This window comes from Ammodytes marinus (assembly GCF_949987685.1).
Source record: "Ammodytes marinus genome assembly, chromosome: 13".
NCBI lineage: Eukaryota > Metazoa > Chordata > Actinopteri > Uranoscopiformes > Ammodytidae > Ammodytes > Ammodytes marinus.
In genome coordinates, this window is record NC_137217.1 from 3,450,252 (window position 1) to 3,477,850 (window position 27,599).

The window sequence follows — 27,599 nt, forward strand, 5'->3', positions numbered from 1 at the left end:
GGACTTGACTGACATAGAGCTTTTTAGCCGATTTTCTCAGCCCCAAAGCACTTTACAGTTCTTACCACATTCACCCATTCATACACACATTCATACACTGATGGCAGTAGCTGCCATGCAAGGCGCTCTCTGAACCATCGGGAGCAATTTGGGGTTCAGTGTCTTGCCCAGGGACACTTCGACATGTGGCGGGTAGGCGGGGGATCGAACCTCGGACCTTGCAATCCAGAGGCGACCTCCCTACCCACTTCGCCGCTGCTGCCCATGAATGGAGAACTTGTCGTATCAGCTATATTGTGGGATGAAAAAGTGTGCAGAAAGCCAGTTGCAGATGAACTGTGAAATGTTGCAATAACAGGTTGTCTGTGTTTAAAGGTGGAACAGCTGAAAATGGACGTTAGCAGAAGAAGCAGTGAGCAGCAGAGAAAGGCCAAGGAGAAACCAGTCAACACTAAGAGAACACAGGACCTGGAGCGACAGGTACAACCACACTGACGTACTACTTCACTAAAGCCTCCTTTCCACTGAGGTGTGGGGTGCAGTTTGGTGTGGCTCGGCACGCGTTTATTTATCTTGTAGGCAAGAGTCTTGTGCTAAGTGAAAAATGTCTGCGCGCAGCTCTCTGTTTATTGTCTGGTGTTTTTTGTATTCATTGAGTTAATCAGTGGGCTACACTAAGTACAAGTAAGGGTACTGTCTGCAGTGGAAACACAAGCCAGACCTAGGGTTGCCATTCCCTAACACAACATGCAGTACCAAACCGTGCTGCTCAGTGGAAACAAGGCTTAATCAAAATACCACCGTTATCTTCCAAGTGGAGCTGCTGTGTGTTTTTGAATAGACAAAATCTTGAGTTTCTCAATTCACCCACATCTCGGACAAAAATTACTGAATGGTTAATAACCCATCATTCACACAACAAACCGAAATAGTTGATTTATAGTTTGTGAACTTCATTTCATAATTCAAAGTAAACAAGCCTGCGTCTACTTACTGACTGACTGACTGACTGACCGATTGTGTGTGTGTGTGTGTGTGTGTGTGTGTGTGTGTGTGTGTGTGTGTGTGTGTGTGTGTGTGTGTGTGTGTGTGTGTGTGTGTGTGTGTGTGTGTGTGTGTGTGTGTGTGTGTGTGTGTGTGTGTGTGTGTGTGTGTGTGTGTGTGTGTGTGTGTGTGTGTGTACCAGGTGAAGGAGTTGGAGCAGATCCTCAGAAACAGGAACCCAAACTCCCTGCCCGCTCTGCTGTACGCTGCAGCCTCAGCCAGCAGCGCTGCGTCTGTACCCGGCAGCAGGGTGAGTGCTGTGCTGGAGAGCAGGGTGCAGCGCCTGGAGGCCGAGCTGGAGGGGCACCACGAGGAGGCCAAACGCAGCCTGAGAGCCATGGAGCAGCAGTTTACCAGGATCAAGGTACAACTCAAAGAGCTGAAAGGCCGTATCTCACTGGGCTGCGACTGTTAGAGTCAAGTTGGAGACTGCATTCGCGAGGGAGTCTCTAAACTGTCTTGAAACGTTAGCGGGGGTCTCAATTTCCTCGCATGAGTCGCAGAGCCTCGCAGTCCTGTCGCTTGAATATTGAACATGTTCAAAAAATGTGTGCGACAAATCTACTCTCAAAATAGTCTCAGAGTGGTCCCAGGTGTGTCACACGTGTCGCGTGTGTGAGCCTTGCTCACAGGGTGCTGTGATGCGTCTAGTGCAGCATGCTAGGAAGCCGTTGCATGTAGGGATGCATGTGATCTCCTTCCCTTAGTCCCTGCCGCTGGCCAACCCAGTCCTGGGTAAAGGAAGCCGAGTGCGTAAGTCTTCCGAGGTCAGTACATAGCCTCTCCTCCACCAAGACCCTCCAGTGCCTCCTCGCGGCAGCACACGGTAACTGGTAGTCTTGCGACACCAGGCTGAACTGGTAGGGGATCTCGGAGCAGCAGTGGGCCCCAGAGGCAGGTAGCCAAGGCCCACCAGGTGTGGACACGTCCTGGCTACCGCCATCCACTGCCCCAGTGCCTCCTGGGTAAACCTTTGGTTTCATGGCTACTGGAGTAAACCCCTAACGAAAAATCAGTGGAGAAGACCCGCGTTAGGCAGACACCAATGGACCGGTGTTCTGGCAGTCCTCTGCAACCCCGCCTGGCCGAAGGTCGTCTTGAGCTTTTCATGCCACTGGAAGAGGTCAGTTGGGGCCATAGACAAAGTGAGGATACGGACAAGACCTCCTGGCAGCACCCTCGCTCTAAACATTGGCACCTACTGGATTATATCATCGTCCGCAGTGTGGACAGGAAGGAGGTGTTAATCTCTAGGGCTATGCGTGGAGCTGACTGCTGGACTGACCACCGACTGATCAGAGCCAAACTACAGATGGATATCCGTCCCCAGCTTAAAAAAACCCCAGCAAAGAAAAGGCTCAACTGTGACGCACTAAAATCCAACCATTGTGTAGATCAGTTGAGGGCCCAGCTTGCAACAAACCTCTCTGCAAGTCCTGATACCCCATCAGACCCCGACATCAACGCCACTTGGAGTTCCCTACGTACTGCCATTTATCAGGCAGCAGAGACATCAATGGGATTCACTAGGCGTAAACACCAAGACTGGTTTGACAACACTTCACCGGATATCCACAACCTCCTCCAGTCAAAACACAAAGCGCATGCTGCTCTCCTAGCTAACCCACAATCCCCTACTGCAAAGACTCACTACATCTCCATCAGAGCCGAAGTACAGCGCACCCTCAGAGTCATGGAAAATGACTGGTGGACCAGGAAAGCCAGCGAGATCCAACTTTACGCTGACACAAATAACACTCATGGATTCTATGATGCCATCAAATCCATATATGGTCCCCAGAGGAAAAGCACAACACCAGTAAGATCGGCTGATGGACTCACCATACACAAGGACACTCAACAGATCCTGGACAGATGGGCTGAGCATTTCAATACTCTCCTCAACTCCCAGAACCCTTCCAACCCATCCATACTCGCAGATTTCCCAAACGTCCCCCTTGTTCACCATCTGGATTCCCAGCCCAGTTTCACTGAGGTTCACAAAGCCATGAAAAGCCTCAAAAACAACAAGAGTCCTGGGCCTGATGGAATCCCTGCTGAAGTGTTTAAGCATGGTGGCTACCTCCTCACCCGTCAGCTTCACCAGCTAATAAATAACATCTGGTCCTCGGAAACCATCCCCCAGGAGTGGAAGGATGCAGAGATCATCACCATCTATAAGAGAAAGGGCGACAAAGCTGACTGTGGCAACAGCAGGGGAATTTCCCTTCTCTCTGTTGCTGGCAAAGTGCTAGCCAGAGTCATGCTCTTTCGATTGGTCTCTCACATTTCCGAGGACATCCTACCAGAGTCACAGTGTGGGTTTAGGAGAGACCGCAGTACTACGGACATGATCTTTGTAGTGAGGCAAGTACAAGAAAAATGCCGGGAACATCACAAGGATCTGTACGTAGCCTTCATCGACTTGTCCAAGGTGTTTGACACCGTCAACAGGAAACTCCTCTGGGAATTACTGGGAAAGTTGGGGGTTCCACCAAAGTTCCTCAACATTCTTAAAAATCTCCACAATGGAATGCAAGCCTGTGTTTGCATCGGAGGCCAGAAATCCCCCATTTTTAATGTGAAAGTAGGGGTCAGGCAGGGCTGTGTCCTAGCCCCTGTCCTGTTCAACATGTTCCTGTCCGCAGCCACCCTCCTCTCACACAAAGCCCTGGAAACCACAGACGGTGTTCACATCCAGTTCCGACTGGATGGAAACCTATTCAATATCCGGCGCCTGCAGGCCTTCACCAAAATCACCACACAACAAATCCCGGAGCTCCAGTACGCTGATGACTGTGCACTCCTCGCTCACACACCAGATGCTCTGCAACGGGCACTTAATGTGGTAACCACCATATACAGTGCCCTTGGACTCAAAGTCAACACATCCAAAACCCAGATAATTGTGCAGCAAACATCCCACCAACCCGGAATTGCGTATCTTCACTGTTGACGGCCAAAAGCTCACAATTGTCCCGCACTTCACCTACCTTGGAAGCGTCCTCTCACCCACCTGCAACATCGACAGTGACATCCAGGTCCGCATAGCCCTAGCCTCCTCTGCCTTTGGTAGGCTTAAAAACAGAGTCTTCCTAAATAGAAACCTGACAGTTTCTACAAAAGCAGCTGTATACAAAGCAGTCTGTCTGTCCACACTGCTGTATAGCTCAGAAGCCTGGACACCATATCAAAGGCACATCAGAACACTTGAGGCATTCCACATCCGCTGCCTGCAAAGGATCCTGGGTGTGTCCTGGGAGGACAGAGTCCCTCATGTGGACATCTTCAACCGCACCCACACACCAAGCATCAAGGTGCTCCTTGCCCAAAGACACCTGCGTTGGGTCGGCCATGTAGTCCGCATGCCCACCCAGCGACTCCCCTGCCAGATCCTCTATGGCCAACTTCAGGAAGGTCGTAGGTCTGCTGGGGGACAGCGAAAACGGTACAAGGACCACCTCAAAACCCTCCTGAAGCGCTGTGACATCCAGCCAGCATCCCTGGAAAGCCTGGCTTCTGACCGTCCCACATGGCGCTCAGCCAGCCACCAGGGTGTAGCACATCTACAGGAGCAGACCACTGAGAGGAGAATACAGTGGCGTGCACAGAGACACCAGCGCGCTGCAGGGGCCACCCTCTCATGTACAGACTACATCTGCCCCACATGTGGCAAACCATGCGGGTCGCGCATCGGCCTCCATAGCCACATGAAATGGCACCAACGTAACCCCCCATAATAACCCAGCTCAAGTGGAGCAACGTCATCATCGAATACGATGGACAGCCATAAGCAAGTAAGCAAAATAGTCTCAGAGTGGTCCCAGGTGTGTCGCACGAGTCGCAAACCTTTCTCAATTTAGTCTCCGCGAGTCAGAAAGTGCGAGAAGTGTGAGACAACTTTGCGAGGGTTTGGTGACATATGAAACTAAATTGCACATTCCGTTCTCGCAAGGTTCGACAGACGTTCGCGAGACATAAATGCGAGCTCCCGGCAAGTTTTGGCCAGAAAATTCCTCAAGCGTGTCGTAAGTACCAACTCGGTGAGACTGCAAGTGAAAATTGTCACTAATTCGCATATTTTCTCGAAATTTTGTGTCTCCAACTTGTCGAAAGCAGTCGCAGCCCAGTGAGATAGGGGCTAAACAATAACTGCCTACTTTTTGCGGCATGACATTTTAACAGTTCCATTGTTCAACATATTTAGCTGTGGTACCAACCAGCTACCCGAATACTTGTGACTGTCAAACATTTAGTTCTGCTCTTAAAAAAAAGGCAAAGGTAAAAGACTGTGTACACCATTTTTTTTTGGAACTACTCATCCTATAATCCATTGCGATAGCCGCGCTTTTCCCAACCAAACGAAATCATGCGTCCTCCAAAATGTACACAGACCTTCTTTCTACACATTTTTTCTTTAGTTAAAAAACCCAACAATAACTACACTCATAGCAGCTGATAGCCGTATTTCTTTATCTCCTCTTTGTTTTTTGTAAGAGTAAATCCATTAATAAAAGAATACTTCACCCACCCATACGGAACCAGCGTTCTATCATTATAAAATCGCCATTATAATATAATGAGGTTTCTCTTCCCTCAGTCTTCCCTTGGCCCAGCTGTCCTGTTAATCCTAACCCTACATTTTTACTGGTGTGATGTCACACTAGTAAAATGTATGGTTAGACAGTGAGACCATAAAACACTCTTTATGCCTTTTCTCAGGCTAGGATGAACCGATTTCTAAAATGTTTGCACATTTATACTACATAGGATCTCAGAGTTCAATAAACCGTCATATTCCCACCGGTGAGGTAGGTCTTTAATGAAGTGTAATATGAGGTTGTGTTTGTGTGTACCGGTTAGCTGCGCTATGAGCAGCAGATCTCAGGTCTGGAGCAGCAGCTGGAGGCAGCAGGGACTGAAGCGGGGCGGACGAGGGTTGACACACTGGAGGAAGAGCTGAGGAGAGAAAGGGAGACACACCTATCACTACAGGACCAGATCAGCTCTCTACTGCTGCAGCTACAACACAAAGAACACACACAGGTAATACAGTCAAATAGACATGTTATAGCTTTAGCCTCACTGCTCACTCTTAACAAGTTGCTCTGTGGACAAGGTCACCTATTATGCAAAATGCACTTGTATTTTATAAAATATATTTTTTATAGAATATGTAATGTAGTGCTTTTCGTAAACTTTTTTTATCCTATGTATTTATATCATTGTATCTTGTTATCCTTTTAATGTTTAATCCCATGTTTAGATATTATTGTGTCTTGTTTAGTTTAGTACTTTTTATTGTTCTCACCTGCCCAGGGACTACAGGTGGAAAATAGCAGTTTGCTAAAACCTGGTACAATCATAGATAGTATAATAAATACACATACATGTACAATGCATCTCTCCTTGCTCTAAACAAGGTTAATGTTTCTTTTGTACACTGTCCCTGTTCAAATAAAGTTACATTACATTACTCACACACATACTGTACATACACACGTTCATTCGCCTGTTATTTGCTCACCGTCATTATCGACTTAATTTCCTGAATATACTGTAGCCTACGCGTTAATTTCGATGAATTAATCACAGAAAAATTAACGCGATTAAAAAAATTAACGCAGATTAATCGCACTTCTATAATAGTGCCCTTTGACCCGGTGAAAAAGGGGTGAGACGATAGCGCAGCTGCAACTGTAGTTTGCGGACATGGCCCGCACAGGATTAAAGAGTAAAGAAAGAAGCATAGAGAGGGCTCTATGGACGTTTTATGGGAAGCTTCGGGCAAATAAGCATGAAGGTAGGAAGTTATCTTATGTTATTCTCGCAGTGTCTGTGCATTATTGATTTACGCGGCAGTGCAGCGCTGTCTGTTGTGGAAGATAGACAGTCTTCATTTAGCCTGCTTGTTTTTTTGTGGTTTTAAGTAGAAAATTTGGCGAAGTTGGCTATACAGCCGTTTATAAACAGGCATAAAAGTGTCATATAAGTATGCGATTAATTTAGATTAATCAATCACAGAGCCTGTAATTAATTAGATACATTTTTTTAATCGCTTGACAGCCCTAGTTTATGCAGGTTGAACAGGTGTTATACAGTGCGGGCTGTTTACTTTTGAAGGTTTTATTGCACTGCGGCTGCTTACGAGCATAGTTCACGTCAGGTAACTTTAATCACTCTTCCGTGGCTTAAACATGAGCATCAAACCCCTTTTGTTCCCCCTCCAGACCCAGCCCAGTCCAGGCAGACACCAGCGGCAGACGGAGGAAGCCTTTGGCGTGCGCATAGAGCGGATGTCCCAGGAGCTGGCTGCTAAGACACGCACCATACAGGAGCTGAGTCGCACTGTGGAGCGGCTGCAGAGGGAGAGGAGGACCATGCTGTCTGTCCCCAACACACACAGAGCAGACACCAAGCGCCAGCCAGCTCCAGCCAAAACACTGAGTCCTACCACTGCACCAGAGACATGTGGAGGGGGGGACACCTTCCCTACTGCTCAGTATGAGAAGACCTACCAGCCTACTGTCTTCACAGGTAACGCTTTGTTATGCACGCTTAGATGAAAACTACACTATGTTGTTTATGACCTGAAGTGAAGTGCATCACTGTACATCTGACACCCCTAATATAATAATTCCATATTTATCTGTAAAGTTGCAGAGCATGAGTTTGAGGTGTTCCCAGATATTTCTATTGTGTATAATAATATTCCATTATTACAGTAGATATATGTTCAGTATGCTACATGGGTCTTGTTGGATCTCTGTTCCAGGCAGTCATATCTCGGAGGTGTTGCAGGAGAATGAGAGTCTGAAGCAGCGTGTGGAGCAGCTGGAGCAGCAGACTGGGCAGGACAGGGAGCGGTTAGAGGCTGAAGCTGGACAGGCCAGACAGGAGCTGGACAGGTATGAGTGGCAGTGTGGACACTTATGCCTCGTTTCCACCCAGTAGAGCGGGTCGGGTCGGAGCGGTTCGATCCGGTTATTTTGGCTTTCCATTTGCCAAAAGTTGGGTAGGGTACGGATATAAGAGGTTTGCTCACTGTCTCTGTCAGCTTGCATCGAGCCGTCTCTGTGCATTTATTACCGGCGTCATACGCTCACAACACGGGGGAAATAAATAAAGAAGCGGCTGGGTTGACCAAGCAGAAACAAGTTAGCGCTGGCTTGACCACAGTTGTTCCACAGCCCGATAGTTTGACCCATATTCTGGCGGCGGCTATCGCAGTCCAGCCTGAACCCCGCCCTACCAGTAAGGGTAGGGTCGGCGGTGGAAACACCACCGAGATTCTTAAAAGCGAGCTGTCCCGCTCTGAGCCGCTCCGGCCCAACCTGCTCTACTCGGTGGAAACGAGGCATTTGAGTGACATGTTAGTGGATGTGATGATGACTCAAGTCCCATGTGCTGTCGTAGAGTGAAGCAGCAGTGTGCAGAGCAGCTGTCCTCTCTGAAGGCACAGCACCATGTTGTGTTGGAGCAGCTGCGTGCCTCCCAGGCCCTGGAACACTCCTCCTCTAAAGTGGCTACACTGGCCAACCAGCTCCACACTATGGAGGTAATGGCTCACACACACACACACACACACACACACACACACACACACACACACACACACACACACACACACACACACACACACACACACACACACACACACACACACACACACACACACACACCAAACCACTGTCATGTCAACAGGAGGAGAAGGACTCTGTTGATTTACCATTTTATATTCACTTGCAGATCACAGTGAAACACCTGAAAGAGCAGCTGAAAGAACTGCAGGGAACCAAAGATGCTCTGGCAATATCCAGGACCAGAGAAGACGCTCTGCAGACACAGGTAGGGTTCATATTAAAGGTTCAGTAAGCAGAATGGTCAGTTTAGATAACTTCCTGTCAGTGACTGCAGTTAGCAGTCCCCTCCCTCGTCCCTACGTCACCACATTAATGCAATGCGGTCTTCAAGCAGCGAGTTATCTAGCATCATCTCAGATCCATAAGTGTGATAAAACATGATAAAAACCATCAAAACAGAAATTGGGAAGGATTTTTACCTGCTCCGCCATTGTAGGCTCATACACATTCACCCATCTGTTGCTCTGCACGTGCACCGGAAGTGAGACGGGTGCCGGTTTGTAGCGTTCTCTCTTCTGATTGGTTATTAGTAGTGGGATCCCCGAAAAGTTTATTTGCCGCTTACATGTAGAGCGGGTGACTGAGAGTGATCACTGTATAAATAAAGAGCGATTTAACCCTTATATTAACATAAATAAATCGCTTACCTCACCTTTAACTGCAGGCTCTGCAAATGTACACACATGCATAGTGCAGCTGTTAAGCCTTTGCTGTTCCACCCTGTGTTTAGCTAAGCAGACTGCTGAAGGAGCTGAAGGAAGCTAAAGACTGTCAGAGCCCGGAGGTCAAGCTGCTGTCTGCTCTGGAGAGGAAGATGGTTCACATGGAGCTCAGACACCAACACAGAGAGAGAGAGCTGCAGCAGGTAACCAAGCAACCACCGCTTGCTGTTTGATGTCTAATCAGCCTAGATCCTGTATGTACAAGGATCCAACAACCACTCTACCTCATGCACACACTGTGTTTGGAGTTGGAGAGAGGGTCATAATGCTATTTTATCATGCCGTGATAGAGAAATTGTTCCTACAGATTCTTAAAAAGGTATTGAATTCATTCATGTAAACAATAAGACCTTGATTAGTGTTCAAATGCCTTGAATCAACCTTTTAAAAGGCATACGAGGTAATATAATCTAGAACACTTTTTGTCAAAATCAGCTCATATCTACTCATCATCCGCTACCTGTCCGCAGTGTGTGTATATATTATTTGAAATAAGTTAAAAATGCCTTTCAGTTGTGCAAACAGAGGAAATGTGTTGCATTTTAAGCCTGGCAACTGACAACAAATTGATATTTTTTTAAAATTGAAAATAAAAAATAAAAATAAATAAAGGAACATTTTAAATAATTTTAGGGAACGCCCTGTGGTACCTCCACCGCCCCCCAGTTGAAGACCATTGCATAAGGGTAAAGTGTGCCCCTCCCTCCCCCCTCCCCCCTCCCTCCTCCCCTGCAGGTGATTGGCAGCTCGTGGCAGACAGTACAGGCTGAGCAGCTGACAGAGACGGAGCGCTGGAGGAGTGTGGCTCAGGACAGGAGCAGAGAGCTGCAGGCCTTCAGACTGGAGCTGGACTCTATACTGGACATACTGAGACATCTACAGACACAGGGACTCATCATGTCCAGATAACACACACACATGCACGCACGCACATGCACACACACACACACACACACGAACACACTAGACAACATTAGCAATAAGCAATATCCCAGCAGTAGTTCAGCTAAAGCCTATGGGCCTTGAGTCTATAAACACAATATCTTTATATGCATACTGGGACCATTTATTACGTGCATGTGTATAATTTGTAGCTAGTTTCTACTTCTATTTAAATGATTTTACTTTATTTAATTTGCAGTGAAAATAAATGTTTTCTTTGTTCTTAATCAGTTGTTTCAGTTACTCCTTTTATACGCTCGATGTATTCACATCCATTTCACCTCAATCCAAAATGACAGCTTTTATTTTTTCCCATGCTGTAGTAAGGGAGGATATATCTACTGAATATCAAAGTGCATATTTAACAAAGTAAACCTAGGTTGGTCCCTGTAAAAACATAGAAAAGCAACATTGAAATGTTTAGGGTATCACAGATATTCTTTCAATCTAATAAATGTGTACGTTTTCGGGCACAACATGTTGTGCAAAATGTTGGCCAGTCAAACAACCTCCATCCCTAGGACCCTGACTATTTATTCAAAGTAAACAAGTAACCTCAGACTTTGCTGGAACAAACGGTAATGTTTAAAAAAAAACCTAATTAAAGGACATTCCCTATATATGCCATGCTGTCAGTGGACAAAATGAACCTGTTTTCTGTGTCCGGAAGCTGCTGTTTAAAAGACAATCTTTACCCAAACTAAAATTGGTGGTCAGTTGTTTTCTTCTGGGACTTGTGCATAACGGAGGATTCACACTACAAGATGATGATCCATTTTCTATATTTAAAATGAAATGAAAGCATTGGTCGACATTGAGGAGTTTCACTGGCTCCCGGTCAAATATTGCATCCACTTCAAGATTCTGCTCCTCACCTTCAAGACCCTCCACAACCTCACTCCACCATACTGTACATCTGTGAACTCCTACACACCAACACACCCACCCGCACTCTCCGGTCTTCCTCTTCCACTCAGCCCACTGTGCCTCCCGCCCGCCTGGTTACCATGGGGTCCAGGGCATTCAGCCGATCTGCCCCCCACCTCTGGAACGCCCTCCCACCTGACATCCATAATTCTGCCAACCACAACTTTCAAGTCCCATCACAAAACACATCTTTTTAAACCGGCATATTCTGTCTAATCATTGTCTATCACCCATTTCACCCCACCTGTGTAAATTGTTTAAATGTGTCTTGTTCTGTTTTTTTATTATTGTTTTTTTTTGTTCTTTTAAAGGCAAGGCTGATGAGGAGAGTGGATTCAGGTGTGGAGCAGAGGACAATGATAATTGGTTGTCTCCCTTGTCAGTCAAACAGCATAAAGGGCAGAGCGGAAAACCTGGCGCAGATCATGCAGAAGAAGGGCGGGTAGTAGGCAGAACCGTGAAACCCACACAGCAACAATCAAGGTCGAATGCATGATGTGTTCAACAGGTTTTTTTTAATACATAAATTTGATATTTTTTCGCCTAAATAGCCTATCAGTATTCCTGCCAGCAATAGTGGATTTTCAATCCAGAGATACTGTGATGTTTCGTTGAGTTCTGAGGTGTATTTGTGAAGGTGTTGTGCAACTTATTTTGTATATTGTATCTGTATCTATATCTTGTATGTTTATTATTGTCTAAGAAAATTAGAAAATAAAATATTTAACTTTTCATAGAAGGTGGCAGATGGTTGTTATACTGATGTGGAAAGCTTGTGGTAGCAGTGCTATCATGGTCAGTGTGTCCTCTTTCATGCTGTGATGTATTGGGGAGGAAGTTGTCTTGTTTTCCTTTTTGTTGTTGTGATTGACACTTCAGGGCCACCGTATAGCACAGCGGCTCGGCCCCTTGTTGTCAGTGTTGTCCAGTCCAGCCTGTCGTCCGGCTGCAGCTCCAGATATTTGTAGGTCTGGACCATGGACATATAAAGAAAGGGTCTGGACCGTCTCCACATCGACCTCTAACCTGTGTCCCCCTCCATGGACACAGGCTGGAGGTGTGGTTGTTTCCTCCTGAAGTCCACCACCATCTCCTTTGGTCCTTGGCACCAGCTAGTGAGGTCTCCAACCAACCAGGCTCCTGATTCCTCCTTCATTGGTCAGCTCTGTTGCACTCAGTCGTAGGCCTTTCGACTAGAGCGCCTTTCACTCAATTAGCCAATAGACATACCTGTGGGGCTTTTTAGCCACGCAGGTATGCATTGAGCTGTTAAGCGTCAAGCCTTATTATTGACTTGAGCTGCCAGGCGGTCCCATGAGCTCAAGGGACTAGGCACTGGCACGAGGAGATCGTCCTTTATCCATCCTCTACTCAAGGTTTGAAGGCCACAGAGCGTTCCATCCTGGCCCCATAAAGGGAGCCTGGAAGCTAGTTTTAAGGCTCAAAAAGGTCCTATTTATAGAGAAATGTCCAGTGATTTATGATGTCAGAGATGACTTCATGGATCATTCAGTGAGGACCTGTGGAATGAATCACTACAGATATCACTAAAATTCTACTGTAACCCACTATGACACGGCTATAGTTCTATTCTAACCCATTATGACATCACTAGTTCTACTCTACTACTAGTGCAGTGTGGAATATTGGAATATTTAGTGGAATCAAGTGGTGAAAGTTCTAGAGTGACAACACTCAGTGGCCTTTGTGACGATGTGAGTCCCCTGCACGATATGAGTCGCGCATGTGCAGAATGTTTTTAATACTTCATTTTGGATTTTTCTTTTTAAAGAACACAAACACACAACTGGAAAAGTGAACACACAAGCAACATACAAAACAGTGATGAAAGTAATGTATGTATGTAAGTATGTAGAGATGGTAAAAGTCATGAAAGTTCACAGTGACCCATATGACCGCTGCTTAGAGTTCATCTAAAAGATTCTTTCAGGAGCTAAGGCTTTGTCATCCATTTATTCTCACTGTAATTGAACTTAATTTAGACTTGCGTTCATGCATTCTCTTTATTAATACACATTTATACAACGAATCATCTGAATTTAGACGAAATTGGTTCGCCTCTATGATGTATTGACAGATCAACATCAACTAAATTACAATTTAAAGGTGATCCGAAGAATTTTCAGTTTGTGTTAATTCTAGCGGCCCCTTTGCAGTAGTGTTTTTACTACGCCAGCTGTTGTTCCTGGGTGAGTGTGTTCCCATGACAAAGGCATTAAGAAAAAACAGGGCCACTCTGAATCTGCCAACCAATCGCATAACGTTTGGTCATGACATATGTCATGCGCAGGCTTCAGACTACAACTGAAATAATGGGCCGCCAAAAATCTGGCGGAGAAAACCCATTGACACTTCAGGCCGTAGTACTTCCTATAAGACGGCTGGGGTCTTTTAACATCTGCAAAAAACGGTTGCAGATGTTTTACCAGTCTGTGGTGGCCTGTGATGTATTGTTGTTTTCCTTTTTGTTGTTGTGATTGACATCTGACCTGTGTCCCCCTCCATGGACACAGGTTTTTTTTCAGGTTATTTTCCTGAATTCCACCGCCAACTCCTTACTACCGGAGCGCCCATCACTCGTATTAAGGCCTTGGCCACCGGGCCAGGTTGTCCCAGGAGCAAGCTCAGGGGTCTAGGCAACGGCACGAGGAGCTAGTTTTAAGGCTCAAAAAGGTCCTATTTATAGACTTTCGACCAGTGATTTATGATGTCAAACGTGACATCACAGATCATTCAGTGAGGACCTGTGGAATGAATCACTACAGATATCACTACAATTCTACTGTAACCCACTATGACACGGCTATAGATCTATTCTAACCCATTATGACATCACTATAGTTCTACTCTACTACTAGTGCAGTGTGGACTATTGGAATATTTAGTGGAATCAAGTGGTGAAAGTTCTAGAGTGACAACGCTCCCTTGGTAACAACTCCCTTTCAAATAATTACAGAAGTGCAGAACGGCCGTCAGCTTGGTCAGCTAGCTACGGCTACACTACTTGGAGGAAAACACATACAATACACGAACAAAGGGTTGTTGGTAAAAAGTGTTTGGGAGAAGAAAACAGACTGTTACTCGCTTCATTCTGAACAATTTTTTTTTAATACTTTATTTTGGATTTTTTCTTTTTAAAGAACACAAACACAACTGGAAAAGTGAACACACAAGCAAAATACAAAACAACTAACATGGCGTACTCTACTTAAAAAGTTTCTAAGACATTGTTTTAATTAAAGGTAAATGTTAAACAAAAAATAAGAAGTCAAAAATGCGTCATAATGGTCACCTCAGCACTGATTATGAACACATTTGAATGAAATTTGGTTTGCTATGAATATAGAAAACTTCACATGATAGCCCCCATTGTTTGAATTAAATTCAGTTATGGGTAACTTGTGTTCGGGGCATAGATAGCCAGAGGCAAGGGTGGGCTTAGTCCACCCAAATGTACCCCCTGTCCACCCAATCAAAAGTGAAGAAAACTAATTTTTTCATCTTTTCAGCCAATTAAAATATGTGTATTTACTATACCAGGACCATTCCTAGCTTCTGATTGGGTTGGCACGGGGACAGCCCCAGGTGATTCACCCATCACCTGCTTTTCTGTGGTCACTTGTCTATCATGTCCACAGAGCGCAGTCTTTCCTTTGCAAAGGCAGTTAAAACGCTACTCGGTGACTTTTTTCACACGATAACCTGTTCTTTCTGTTAGTAAATGCTGTGTGCAAAAGCTTTGCACTTCCTACTTTATCCAAACCGACTTAGACAACTTTCTGTGTAGCGTATCACTTATTCAAGCCTGTAAACAAGCCTAGTGCTGAGTCCGCCTCTCTCATGCTGCTGCTGGCACATCGGAGGGTCACTGCTTCTGAATGTTACCGTCCATGAGCTCTGCCCCTCAGCAAGCGCTCTTTGTGCTTTCTGTAAATATAAAGCCTTCTCTTCTATCGGCCCAGGCTGCCTACTGTAAATATGGGCTTTCAGGTTGATGCAAGGTGCGATTTAAAAAAGTAATAGTCTATATAAAGAAAAGGGTGATGTTTATAAAGCGTTTTAATTCATGAACAATTTGGAAACAAAAACATGCTGAGTTAAACCTCCCACTGTCAGGGCCGGTGAGGCCAAAAAGGTTTGTGGACCCAGAAGCAGACTCAGGAGAATAATAATAATTTAAGATGTTTTAATGAAGCAAACAAAAGGCAGGTCAGGCAAAACACTGGCGTCAACAGAGGGAGTCCAAAAATATGAAACAAAATCCAAAAAGGATAGCAAAGGTACAGGCAGGGCTAGGCAAAAATCCAAGGTCAGAAAACAGGCAGAGTTCACACACAGGTGGGCAAGACACAAGGGCTGGGCTGGACTGCCTGGGCAAGACTCACAGGTTGGAGACTGAAAAAGGTTGGCAACAAGAAGGCAGTCAGGGCAAAGGTTTCCAAAAAACACTTGGCGAAAAACAGAGTCCAAGGAACAGGCTTGGGTCTAGATTGCATGGCATGGCATGGTATGGCATGGCATGGGCATGGCATGGCATGGGCATGGGTAGCAATAATTCAGTGCTGACTGTAGATTCTGGTGTGGCTTTAACTATGCCCTACAAGGTGACCTTGAGTGCTTTGAAAGGCGCCCTCAAACAAAATGAATTATTAATTATTATTATTATTAAACGGCTAAACCAAACAATAGTAGCAGACCAAAACAATCCTAAATAAAAACTGGCACAATGTCCATAAAATTCCTCTGCATGCAGTTAGAATAATACATGACATATAACAGCAATCACTTTAAAACTGCTTGGCTACTCCAAAAGAGGAGTACGTGAGTTGTAGAGCAAATTAGTTTTATTCATACAAGAAATGAATGCCACGTGCTTTATGTTCAAATGAATACAATATGTATAGAAAAAGAATGAACAAGAACATGTGCACACATTGTGGAGCCTAGCATCCAGCTCTCAAACACAGTTGACTTTGAATGTAGACACAGTTGGGATGGATCCTCAGATCAAGGCCTTATCTATCACACTGTCAACATTTAGATTTCAGTGAGAAATAATACTACAGATAAAAATGCTTATTTTTACTACATGTGCACAGCAGCTAACAGGAAACTACTATTAGGACCACTTTCTCTGCCTTTGTCAGTGACGCAATTGAATAAAACGGTCTCTGATGTTGTTGATAATATTCAAATTTTCCTGCACATTTTTAAAGACCCGCCCCCTTTGTACTGTTCTCTCAAATAGGAATGAGAGACCTGTGATACATGTATATTAAGAAAAATATATCGCTTACTTCTGCTTTAATGCTTGGTTGGTCCAAAAGTAACAAGCAAAACAACTTCACTGTCTGGTTCCATAACATTTGGGTGATATACAGTATAATAGCCACCTTATGTTTTCATGTGTCTAGTGAGTACATTGTATATCTGGTTGAGTGTGGCTCCTTTGCTACTGTCTATCTTTGTCTACCGGGGAGATGATGTAATCTATATGAAGCGTGTCTCTTAAAGACCTACTTCACCGGTGTGAATATGAAGGTGTATTGAACTCTGAGATCCTATGTAGTATAAATGTGCAAACATTTTAGAAATCGGTTCATCCTAGCCTGAGAAAAGGCAGAAAGAGTGTTTTATGGTCTCATTGTCTCACCCTATATTTTCCCATGCGTGACATCACACTTGGTAAAATGTAGGGTTAGGATTAACAGGACAGCTGGGCCAAGGGAAGACTGAGGGAAGAAAAACCTCATTCATTATATTATTATAGTGATTTTATAATGATAGAACGCCGGTTCTGAATTGGTGAAGTATTCCTTTAACCAAGTGGGCTGGTATCCAGGCTGCTAACCTAACATAACTGCAGCTGATTTGTTTCTGTTGAGCATATACAGTGGCTTGCAAAAGTATTCATACCCCTTGAAATTTTGCACATTTTGTCACGTTACAACCAGACTCATTCCACTTCACAATGATGCGCCACTTTGTGTTGGTGTTTCACATAAAATCCCAATAAAATAAATGTACAGTATGTGGTTGTAACGTGACAAAATGTAGAAAATTTGGAGGGGTATGAATACTTTTGCTCGCCACTGTATAATGCAATCCATCTACATTTGGTCACAGTCAAACCAGTGTTGTCCACGGTGTAGGCCTAATAACATTTTGAGTAATTAGATCTTATCTCTCCAGGCCTATGTGAAATCACCCTGCGTTCCAAATTGCACACTCTTTCTTTTTTCTATTCTACATAGTACATCTGACCATAAAAATAGTCTAGTTAGCTACAATTGGGACCTACTTTTACTTATTTATTTCATCATAACATTGCGCCTTGATCTTGCCTCTTGCTTATATGTCCGTCTCATCCCTGGTTGTTTTCATACAGAGGCTCCGTCAATGTGAAGCGACTTCAGATACGAACTGGATTGTTGGTCAGAATTGCGCCGATAGCGTGCTGATTTCAACATACTAGTTCCATGATTTCAACTCTTAAAATTTCGACCAAATGTAGTAGGGCATTAGCCTGGCACCGCCCGCCTACCTACTTCCGCTCAATTTTCATTTCCCTTCAAAAGTCAGTCTGGGTCTGCGGTATATTAGTGGGTTTTTTCTCTTTCACCGGTCCAATCAGTGAACAGAGGGAGTGGCTGAGAACAATGACGTTGAGGTTGTGTGCCAGTTTCAGTTGTAGTCAGAAGCCGGCGCATGTCGCCACCAAATGTTATGCGATTGGTTGGTTAATCCAGTGTGGCACTGGGCAGATCCAATAGTTTTAAACTTCAACAGACACCCGCCTTTAAGTGAGTTAACGTTTGTCAATTGAGCGATTCCAGACCTTCTGTACAAATGAAATGAAGTATGATGGTCTGGTCGACCAGGCTAGTAGGATATCCGGGGAACACAATAATTGGGACATCCTAAATCTTTTTTCTACCATACTAAATAAATAGCAGACATTGTGGCTATTGGAAGGCAGGGTCAGTTTGTTCCTTATGCTTCCTGCCTTCCCTCAATGCCTGGCTGTTGTTGCTCTCCCATTCTCAGGCCATGTTCCCCCCCTACATCTGAGCTCTGGTCAGGGTTCACACAGTTAGGAATGATGCTTTGGTCCAGCAGTAGGATAGCTGCTTCTTCTTTCTCCAGCCTGTTAGCGCTCACTGCTAGCTCCTGCAGTAGTGTGCTGCCCTCCCCCTGCACACTGCCGCTGGGCATAGTGTGGCAGCATACACCCCCACCACCAGCTGCTGTGGTCCCCTGGGCTATAGAGCTCAGCTGAGCCTGTGTGGATCCATGGCAGTGGAGAAGAGAGCAGGACCAGACCACACCTCTAGGCTGGGTGGGAGGGGCCACACTGTTGACGGTGGTGTCCATGTATCCAATCAGACGGGGCCGCTTCTGGCATGGCCGACTACTGAAAAGACACACAGAGACATAGGATACAGTGTATGTTCACGGGAATGAGATGTGCCGATAATGGATATTTTAAAGATGACATGTCCTTGAAGTTTATTGGGAATCATAGTGGACAAACCGTCAATTTAATCCAAACCAGAAACTCTACACAAAGATTTATAATTGTCATATAAATATTATACAGAATATGCTCAGTGTTGGGTAACTTGTTACTCAGTAATAGATTACTGTAATATCTGTTCCCAGTAATGAGTAGTGTAAGGGATTACAATTGAACTTTTAATGGCAGGAAGTATGTCAGTACTTGAGTGTGAGTGAAAGATGGAAGAAATGTCGAGATCCGCTGTAAACCTTTGTGTGAGCCACAAAACGCTTTCAACGTTGAGTAAACGGCTATATAGGCTAACATTGCATTTATTGAAGTCTGTGTTAGGGCAGCAAAGTGGTGTTAAACTGATGGGAATAAACACTAGAAAAAGTCTCTTCATGTAAAGGTAAATTGTCATAAAGTGTCTTTCTAAATGGCTGTTGTGAAAGTAATAGCAGCCTAGATAGAAAAGTAAACTAACTATGTAACTTGGTACTTTTGATAGCAAGTAATCAGTAAAGTTAAATAGCCTACATAACTTTTTACACAAGTAATAAGTAAAGATTCACTTGGTACACTTTCTAAGTAACTTGTCCAACTGTGTAACGGCTAGAGATCCAAGCAACATTTCCAATGATAGAAATGTTCTGTGGTTACTGAGGAAACACTAGCTCTAGATGCTATGTCAGCCTGATGACTGTTGGATCTTGACTGGTTGCCAAACACTGAAACACAGATCGCATCAGAGAGTTTCAGGACTGTAGCAGTGAGTGTGGGCACAGTAAACAGTATGCCTTCTCTCTGTTGGCTTTAGATGTATTGTCACACCATGTAGCAGACACAGTCAACATTGACTCACTCCTTTTAGATGCTCTGATAAGCAGAGCTGCTAATACGCCAGATTAGGCTCTCCATCTGAGTCAGCTGCACTGTAAAAAACAAAAAGGTTAAGCCCCTATCTCACTGGGCTGCGACAAGTTGGAGACACAAAATTGCGAGAAAATATGCGAATTAGCGACAATTTTCACTTGCAGACTCACTGAGTTGGTACGTTTGCATGTGTCTGGACCAAAACTTGCTGGGAGCTCGCATTTAGGGGAGAACGGGGTAATTTGTCACACGGGTTGGTTGTCACAATCGTTATATCTCGGAACCAGAAGGCGCTGTCTGAGAAATTTTGGTATGTAAATATCCAGAATTGGGATCAGAGGTCACCTACATAGTCTTACTTGGAGCTAGACTGCTGAATTTGAGGTGAGACGACTGTTTGTGTTTTTCATGTCAAATTGAAAATCTTTATCTCCTCAGTATTTTTCTTCTAGGCTTTTACACAATGGGTTTATAACAAAACACTTGTTACCCATACAAAGTGTGAAGGGTAAACTATAGTTTAGATTGTGGTTAGCAAGTTAATTAGTTGTCAGATGGTTGTTGGCCTTGATGCTAGCAAGAAATTCAAGTTGGGGTTGGTCGTCACTTTTTTATGGGGGTTGGTTGTCACATGTTATCTCAACGCTGCAGCCAGAAAAGGAACCCAATAACGAAATAAATGGTCAAGCTGTATCCTCACTGACACCCCAGAGAAGGAAAGAATAGAGCAGGAAAAGGCAGCTAGCATGCAAAAGAAAAAAGGGCAACAAAATCAAAACAACCCAGTGCATCCCAAACTAGACCAGCTGCCAAGGCTACAGTAAGTTATGTAGGCCTATTTGTCAACTTGACAATGCAATTAAACTTTCAAATTTAGTTCTACTTTCTTGCCTTCTTTTTAAGATTATTCCCATAATAGCATTGTGACAAACAACCCCATAGTGTTTGACAACCGACCCCTTGATGGGGTTGGTTGTCACAATGTGTAAGGGTGTCTTTGATGATTAATTTCTTCTTTATTACAATAAGATAAAAAAGTGAGGGGTACACATCTCAAGCCAACACCTTAAGCTTCAATTTAATGTAGGAATGACTATTGAAAGATGTTTAGGTGATAAGCAATTCTCACTAGAGTAAAAAGTGTGCCTACTTACCCCGTTCACCCCTATGTCTCGCGAACGTCTGGCGAGCACTGCACGAACGGAATGTCAGTCTAATTTTTGTCTCAAACCAGTCGCAATTTAGTTTCATATATCGCCAAACCCTCTCAAAGTTGTCTCACACTTCTAGCACTTTATGAATCGCAGAGAATAAATTGAGAAGGATTTGCGACGCGTGCGACACACCTGCGACCACTCTGAGGTTGCGTTCCGAATCGCATACTTTCTACTATATAGTGTGTAGAAAAAAGATTTAGGATGTCCCGATTCTTGTGGCCAGATTTAGGATGGTTAGAAGTACCCGGATGTCCTACTTCATGCGGCCAAGATTGTTAGTGTTGAAAAGTGCATCCTATTTGGGCGATTCTGACCCACAATCCAGTGCGCACGTGAAGTGCCGTAACATCGACGAAGCCTCCATATGAAAACAAACGGGGATGCGACGGATATAAAAGCAAGAGGCAAGATCAAGGCGCAATGTTATGATGAAATAAGAGAGAAAAGTATGTCCCAATAGTATGCCTACTGCATCCTAACTAGATTATTTTTATCGTCGGATGTAGTATGTAGAATAGAAAAAAGAAAGAGTATGCGATTCGGAACGCAACCTGAGACTATTTTGAGGGAACATTTGTCGCACACATTTTTTGAACATGTTCAAAATTCAAGCAACAGGACTGCGCGGCTCTGCGACTCATGCGAGGAAATTGAGACCCCAGCAAACGTTTCAAGACAGTTTAGAGACTCCCTCGCGAATGCAGTCTCCAACTTGTTGCAAACAGTTGCAGCCCATAGGGGCTTTAGGAAAACTCAACATTAAAGGTAGGCCTACTGTCTGCACTAGATTTAAAAAAAAACTAAAACTAAAACTCTTCTGAAGGAAAACTGACAACATTTGACCCAACAAACAGTCTTTTGTTGAGATAGCTTGTCATATGTTATGTAACTTAAAGTTTTGGGTTCTGCGTACTAATAATGAATCTGAAAAATGGAAGCGATAACTTGCATCATGCTATCCGCACATGATTTATTTCAATTCACTCTGATCCTTTCTGCCTGAGTGTTCATGTCTATGTGGAGACATTCTTTTAGTTTGACTTGTTAGCATTTGATTTACTTCAGTGTGTTTGTATTTTGACAGTAGGTTCCAGTGAAGCCGGTTGCATTTATCAGACGTGATTGACAGTGACTCACTCAGGGCGTGTAGCTCCAGTCTTGGTCAGATGTGTTAGCAGGACAAACATAAAGATGACAAAGACAGCCAGGCCCACCCAGAAGCCAATCACTACAGAGTCTACACAATGAAATAAAAACAGGACACAGGATATGATACACGCTGATGGTACTCTATTCAATAATCAGGCAACACAACTCATTACAAAAGTCATATCCCTAGTAATCATGACAGTGGAGTTTGAGATTGCACCCAGACTTTTTGTTAAAGATCTCCTATTATACTACTTTTCTGGTCTTAATTTCTCATTAATGACTCCTATAGAGCAACCTGACACGAATCACAGCAGATTTTTGGGAAACTCATCTCATCTGGGCGCTGTCAACATTCTCTGTCAACACTGGGCTTCTTCCTTCTCCGCCCCCTCATCCCCCTCCTGCCAACCCCACTCCGTTGTGATTGGTTACCTTTCTTCCGGAAGACTTTCAGCGGTGCGTGGGCAGATTTGAGCAGGCAGGTGGGGGCATGGCAGGAGCGTGCCGGAGCGCGTTGCAGCATTACCATACATGGAAAATCCAGATTGATCTACGTAGATAAATCCCGGAAATTTGAAGTTTAGCGCTCTGCACAGCAACCCCAGACGGTCAGCAGGGAATACGTCTAAATGCATGCAAGCATTGACCTGTTTCTGACAAACTGTCCTCTCAAATATAAAGCCACTGCTGTGTTTGCAAATGACATCAGTGACCACTGTGTAATTGCTGCAGTGAGAGACATGAAGCTTCCAAAAGTAAAACCACGTATCATAACCAAAATTAATTTTAAATCTTTTTGTGAGCAAGCCTTTTTACATGATCTTTATTTATGTGACTGGGCAAAAGTTATTTTAATGCCCGACCCTGATATGGCCTTGTCTTACTTCAAATCACTTTTCTTAGACATTACAAATAAGCATGCTCCTCTTAGAAAATACAAGGTTAAAGGACGTGTCAATCCATGGTTCACTGATCACCTTTCTGATAAAATTCATGAGCGAAATCTAGCTTGGGCAACTGCAAGAAAATCCAAAAGTCAGTCTGATTGGATTCATTTTCGGCATTTTAGGAATAAATGTATGTCCCTGATACGTAAAGCTAAATCAGACTACTATATTAAAGAAATGTCTGACATGAAAAATACTTCTAAATTCTGGAAGGTTTTTAAGTCCATGTCATCAAGCACAAGTGACAATATGTTACCAAAGGAAATACGGGTGGAAAATGAAATCATTACAGACAAAACAAAGATGTTATCTATTCTAAATCAGCATTTTATCGCCTCAGGTAAGCTGTTTGAGAAGGAAATGCCACTTAAAACGGCACAAAGCTCCTCCTACTCAGAGCAAAAGCTCCCTTTTGACTTTAATGTTACTCCCATTACAATTACTGAAGTACGTGATGCCCTTAAAAAGATAAACACTAAAAAATCAGCTGGCCCTGATGGATTGGATCCACATTTGTTGCAGATTGCTGCTGAGATTATTGCTGAACCATTAACCCACATTTTTAACCTGACTATAGAAAATGGTCAAATTCCGAAAATTTGGAAGGCAGCCTATGTTGTTCCATTGCTGAAGGGTGGTGATCCAGCAAACCCTAACAATTATAGGCCTATATCCAAACTCTCAGTGCTTGGCAAGATTTTGGAAGGACTTGTTAGTAATCAGTTAAAGGAGTTTCTATCGAAAAATGGTATTCTAAATGATCTGCAATCCGGGTTTAGAAAGAAACATGGTACTGTCACTGCTACAATGAAGGTTCTAAATGACATAATAACAGCAATTGACGAGAAAGAACACTGTGCTGCACTATTCTTAGACTTATCAAAGGCTTTTGATACAGTCGACCACTCTGTTTTATTACAGAAGCTAGTGAACATAGGATTTTCCTCAAAATCAGTTAAATGGTTTGAGAACTATCTGAGCGATAGAACACAAAGTGTCCAAGCTGATGGTTTATCGTCTAGCTGTAAGAATATACACTATGGTGTCCCGCAAGGATCCATTTTGGGTCCTATTTTATTTACAGTTTATATTAATAATTTGTGTTGCAATGTTACAAATACAAAATTCCATTTTTACGCAGATGACACCATTATGTATAGCTCTGCTTCATCCTTAGCAAGTGCAACTAAGGACCTCCAATCGGCTTTTAATGTTGTTCAGGAAAACCTACATGGATTAAGACTTGTACTAAATATTGACAAAACCAAAATGATCTGCTTTACAAGAAGTAAGAAAACATCTGATATGGATGACAACCAGATTGTTACTCTAAACAACAAAGTGATCGAGAGAGTCGCAACTTACAAATACCTGGGCTTTTTTCTAGAAGAAAATCTCTCTTTCAAACATCATATTGAGTGTCTTACTAAAAAGCTAAGAATGAAACTGTGTTTCTTGTACAGAAATAAATGTTGTTTTTCTTTTTGTGCCAGGAAGAAAATTGTCCAAGCCATTTTTTTATCTGTTATTGATTACGGTGATATTTTATATATGCACGCAAACTCATCATCTCTGAAATTGCTAGATTCTGTGTACCATGCAGCATTACGGTTTGTCTCAAACTCTGGATTCCGAACGCACCATTGTAAATTGTATGAGAAAGTTGGTCTGTCTTCCTTATACACCCGTAGGATGGAACACTGGTATATGTTCCTTTATAAGGCAATTTTGTACGATCTGCCTCCTTATTTGTGTTCTCTAATGGTTCCTAAAAACAGTGCTCGTATCACTCGGTCTAGCAGTTTGATTATGTATAACGTTCCTCGGACTCGCACTGCGTTTGGTGAAAGTGCCTTTAAATCTTTTGCCCCCTCATCATGGTGTAAGCTACAGGAACACCTTAAACTTGAATCCCTTATCACCATGAACAATTACAAAAGCAGGATTAAGGACTATTTAACCGCAAACTGTACATGCCCGGTTACTGAACACTGACTTACTGCCAATGAGATTGATGCTTTGTGACTTTTTATTTTATTTTTATTTACTTTTTGTTGTGTTTTGTGTCTTGTTTTAAGTGTGAAATTTTGTTTTTTAATGTGAAACTTTTATGTTTTTATGCTGCCTTGTTGGCCAGGACTCTCTTGAAAAAGAGATTTTGAATCTCAATGAGTATATTCCTGGAAAAATAAAGGTTAATAAAAAATAAAAAATAAAAAAAAGTCATTATTTGACACTTTAGTATGGTTAAACATGACTATAAATCATTACAACAATGTGTATAGGTCATAAAAGTTGAAAAAGCATAATAGGTGCTCTTTAAATCAATCTCTTTTCATTCAATAAACAATGACAACATATACTTTTGTTGTTGTTTGAATCCTTCATGTGAAAAGTCAATGTTATGAATTGGAGTATAACTTATCATTTATATGTTTAGTTTAGGATTTTTAAGGAAAATAATTAAATATCTATGTAGGGTTCACAAACTTTCAAGCAGCACTGTATAGGCTACTGTTGGGTGGAGCACCAGTCTATGACAACGCTTCAATATCGTGTAGATCATCGTAGGCTACGTGTTAATTTATATATAAAATCTGACTAAAATAAATAGTGTAGAACAGCAGTTTATGAATTTGATATAGCCACACTTGGGTTAAACGTGTGCTCCAAAGGTCAATAATGAACTTTCCCAGGCTATTATAACACTCAACAGTGTGTGGGGCAATGGAACACAGCAACAGCTACTCACAGCGGTGGGCGGTCAGTCCTTCATAAGACACCGGCTCATCCTCGTAGTATTCATACATCCATTCATAGTCCGGGCCTGGAGCAACGCTACCGTTTGGAGCGTCAGCGCCTGACATCACAGACAGACAGACAGAGGGAGATAGGGGGAGGAAGAGAGAGAAAGACAGAGAGAGCATGAACCAGTCTGAGCTTTACGCGCCCCACACACATCCTGCGTCTACCTCTGGAGCGCGTCGCCTTACCTTACTGCTGCCTCTCTCGGACTTTTCTCGGACACACATGCAACGTCTCAGCAGCTGCTGTTGCTTGTTGGAAGTTTTATTTTGAAGGGGACACACCAGGAAATGGTGAAACTACAGCGAAAGCTGCCAGTATGAAGTCAATATGACTCTCAGCAGAGTATTTCAAAAATCACTTTACTGATTTATACGGGAGAGAGAGAGGGGGGTGTGGTCGGGGAAGAAGAAGGCCGTAGACACAGATAGAGCAACGGAAAACTGTTGCGCTCATCATGATCTTTTTTATTTCTTCACTATATTGGATCTCTATATGTGTCATTTATCCAAAAATGAAATGCCAGAACTAATTGAAAATTAGGTTTTAAATCCCTCGGATTTTGATTGCACAATTAAATCGTGAAATAAAGGGATTATTCGCGTATACGACTGAGGGATGTTTTATTTTGAAATAAACACACCGGGTAAACGTGTAACTAGAGTGAATGCTGCTGGTATGACTGTCAGCAGAGTATTTCTCTATCAGTTAAAGCACAGAGACGCGAGAGAGACGCGCTGCTCTCAGAAAAAAATAGGCGAGCCTCCTGAGGTGAAGGGGAGCGGCGCTGCAGACGTGCCTCCGACGCGCCTCAGCAGTGCGTCTGAGGTTGGATGTGTGCTCGCTCTACGTTGATTTCACAGTCTGTGACCAAAAGTCAGACGCAGACGCGAGGTAGACGCGCAGTAGAGGTAGGATGTGTGTGGGGCGCGTTAGACTGTTTTTATGAGATTCCTGACATAGACCGCAACTCATCTCAGTAACCCACACTTTAAAGTTTTCCAGCACACTGAGCAACACAAACACTGTTATCCCCCCCTCTCTCTCTCTCTCTCTCTCTCTCTTTCTCTCTCTGTCTGTATCTCTCTCTCTCTCTCTCAGCTTTATTTGCATGAAAGACCATATAGCAGCAAAGCAGTAGGCAATGATAAACATGAGATGAATGATTAAAAATATACCCAAATCGACGATGCCCACCCTCACACCTTCTCCACAGTAATAATATGGATTGTCTGCTGTTGTAGGTCTATACCATCTGATGTTATTTGTATTGTTGGAGGTGCTTGTTTTGTGTTGCATGAAGGCCTATATGTGGCTTGTGATAGTTTTGTCAGAAAAGAAAATAGGCAATTGTATCGGTTCAAAGATTGCAAATATATTGTACCACAAAGAAACAAAGATTTGTATTTGTACTGATCCTATAGGCCTATAGTGGGTGTATACAAAACCATCAAAGGATTGTTGTCTAGGGGATATTTTTATTTGACCAGTAAGGACATTAAAGATCTCTGACATAATTTCCTGGGACCTGTGTGTGTGTGTGTGTGTGTGTGTGTGTGTGTGTGTGTGACATGATGAGAATGACCGACTAGAGGTGCGAACTGATTTATCAGCAGGGATAGTTGAAGTTACTGCCATAAGATATGTAAAAAATAAAAAATGTATTTAAAAAAAACACTTGTATATGGTGGTAAGAGCGTCCCCCATAGAGGCTCAGTCCTCATTCACCGTAGACCCGGGTTCAAATCTATCCCGGGTCGTTCTCTGCATGTCATTCCCCTCTCTACCACATTTTATCTCTTTCT

At 43.4% G+C, this 27,599-nt stretch overlaps 2 protein-coding genes across 3 annotated transcripts in view; one reads left to right on the forward strand and one right to left on the reverse strand.

Annotated features, from left to right (window-relative positions):
- Nucleotides 1-10,467, forward strand: part of cep162 (centrosomal protein 162) — a 41,380-nt gene extending 30,913 nt beyond the window's left edge. For both annotated transcript variants that reach the window (XM_080039286.1, XM_080039285.1), the window contains 9 exons: nt 376-480; nt 1,187-1,408; nt 5,908-6,090; nt 7,275-7,581; nt 7,820-7,952; nt 8,461-8,602; nt 8,794-8,892; nt 9,418-9,552; nt 10,145-10,467. In XM_080039286.1, the coding sequence (XP_079895412.1) occupies nt 376-480; nt 1,187-1,408; nt 5,908-6,090; nt 7,275-7,581; nt 7,820-7,952; nt 8,461-8,602; nt 8,794-8,892; nt 9,418-9,552; nt 10,145-10,318 (1,500 nt within the window). In that variant the 3' untranslated portion in view covers nt 10,319-10,467. The remainder of the gene's footprint in view (nt 1-375; nt 481-1,186; nt 1,409-5,907; nt 6,091-7,274; nt 7,582-7,819; nt 7,953-8,460; nt 8,603-8,793; nt 8,893-9,417; nt 9,553-10,144) is intronic.
- A 7,825-nt stretch (nt 10,468-18,292) lies between these two features.
- Nucleotides 18,293-25,856, reverse strand: mrap2a (melanocortin 2 receptor accessory protein 2a; the record flags this gene model as incomplete). Its single annotated transcript, XM_080038832.1, has 3 exons — nt 18,293-18,713; nt 22,028-22,127; nt 25,742-25,856. 3 exons carry the CDS (start codon nt 25,854-25,856, stop codon nt 18,293-18,295), a joined length of 636 nt encoding a protein of 211 aa, XP_079894958.1.
- Nucleotides 25,857-27,599: the final 1,743 nt, after the last annotated feature.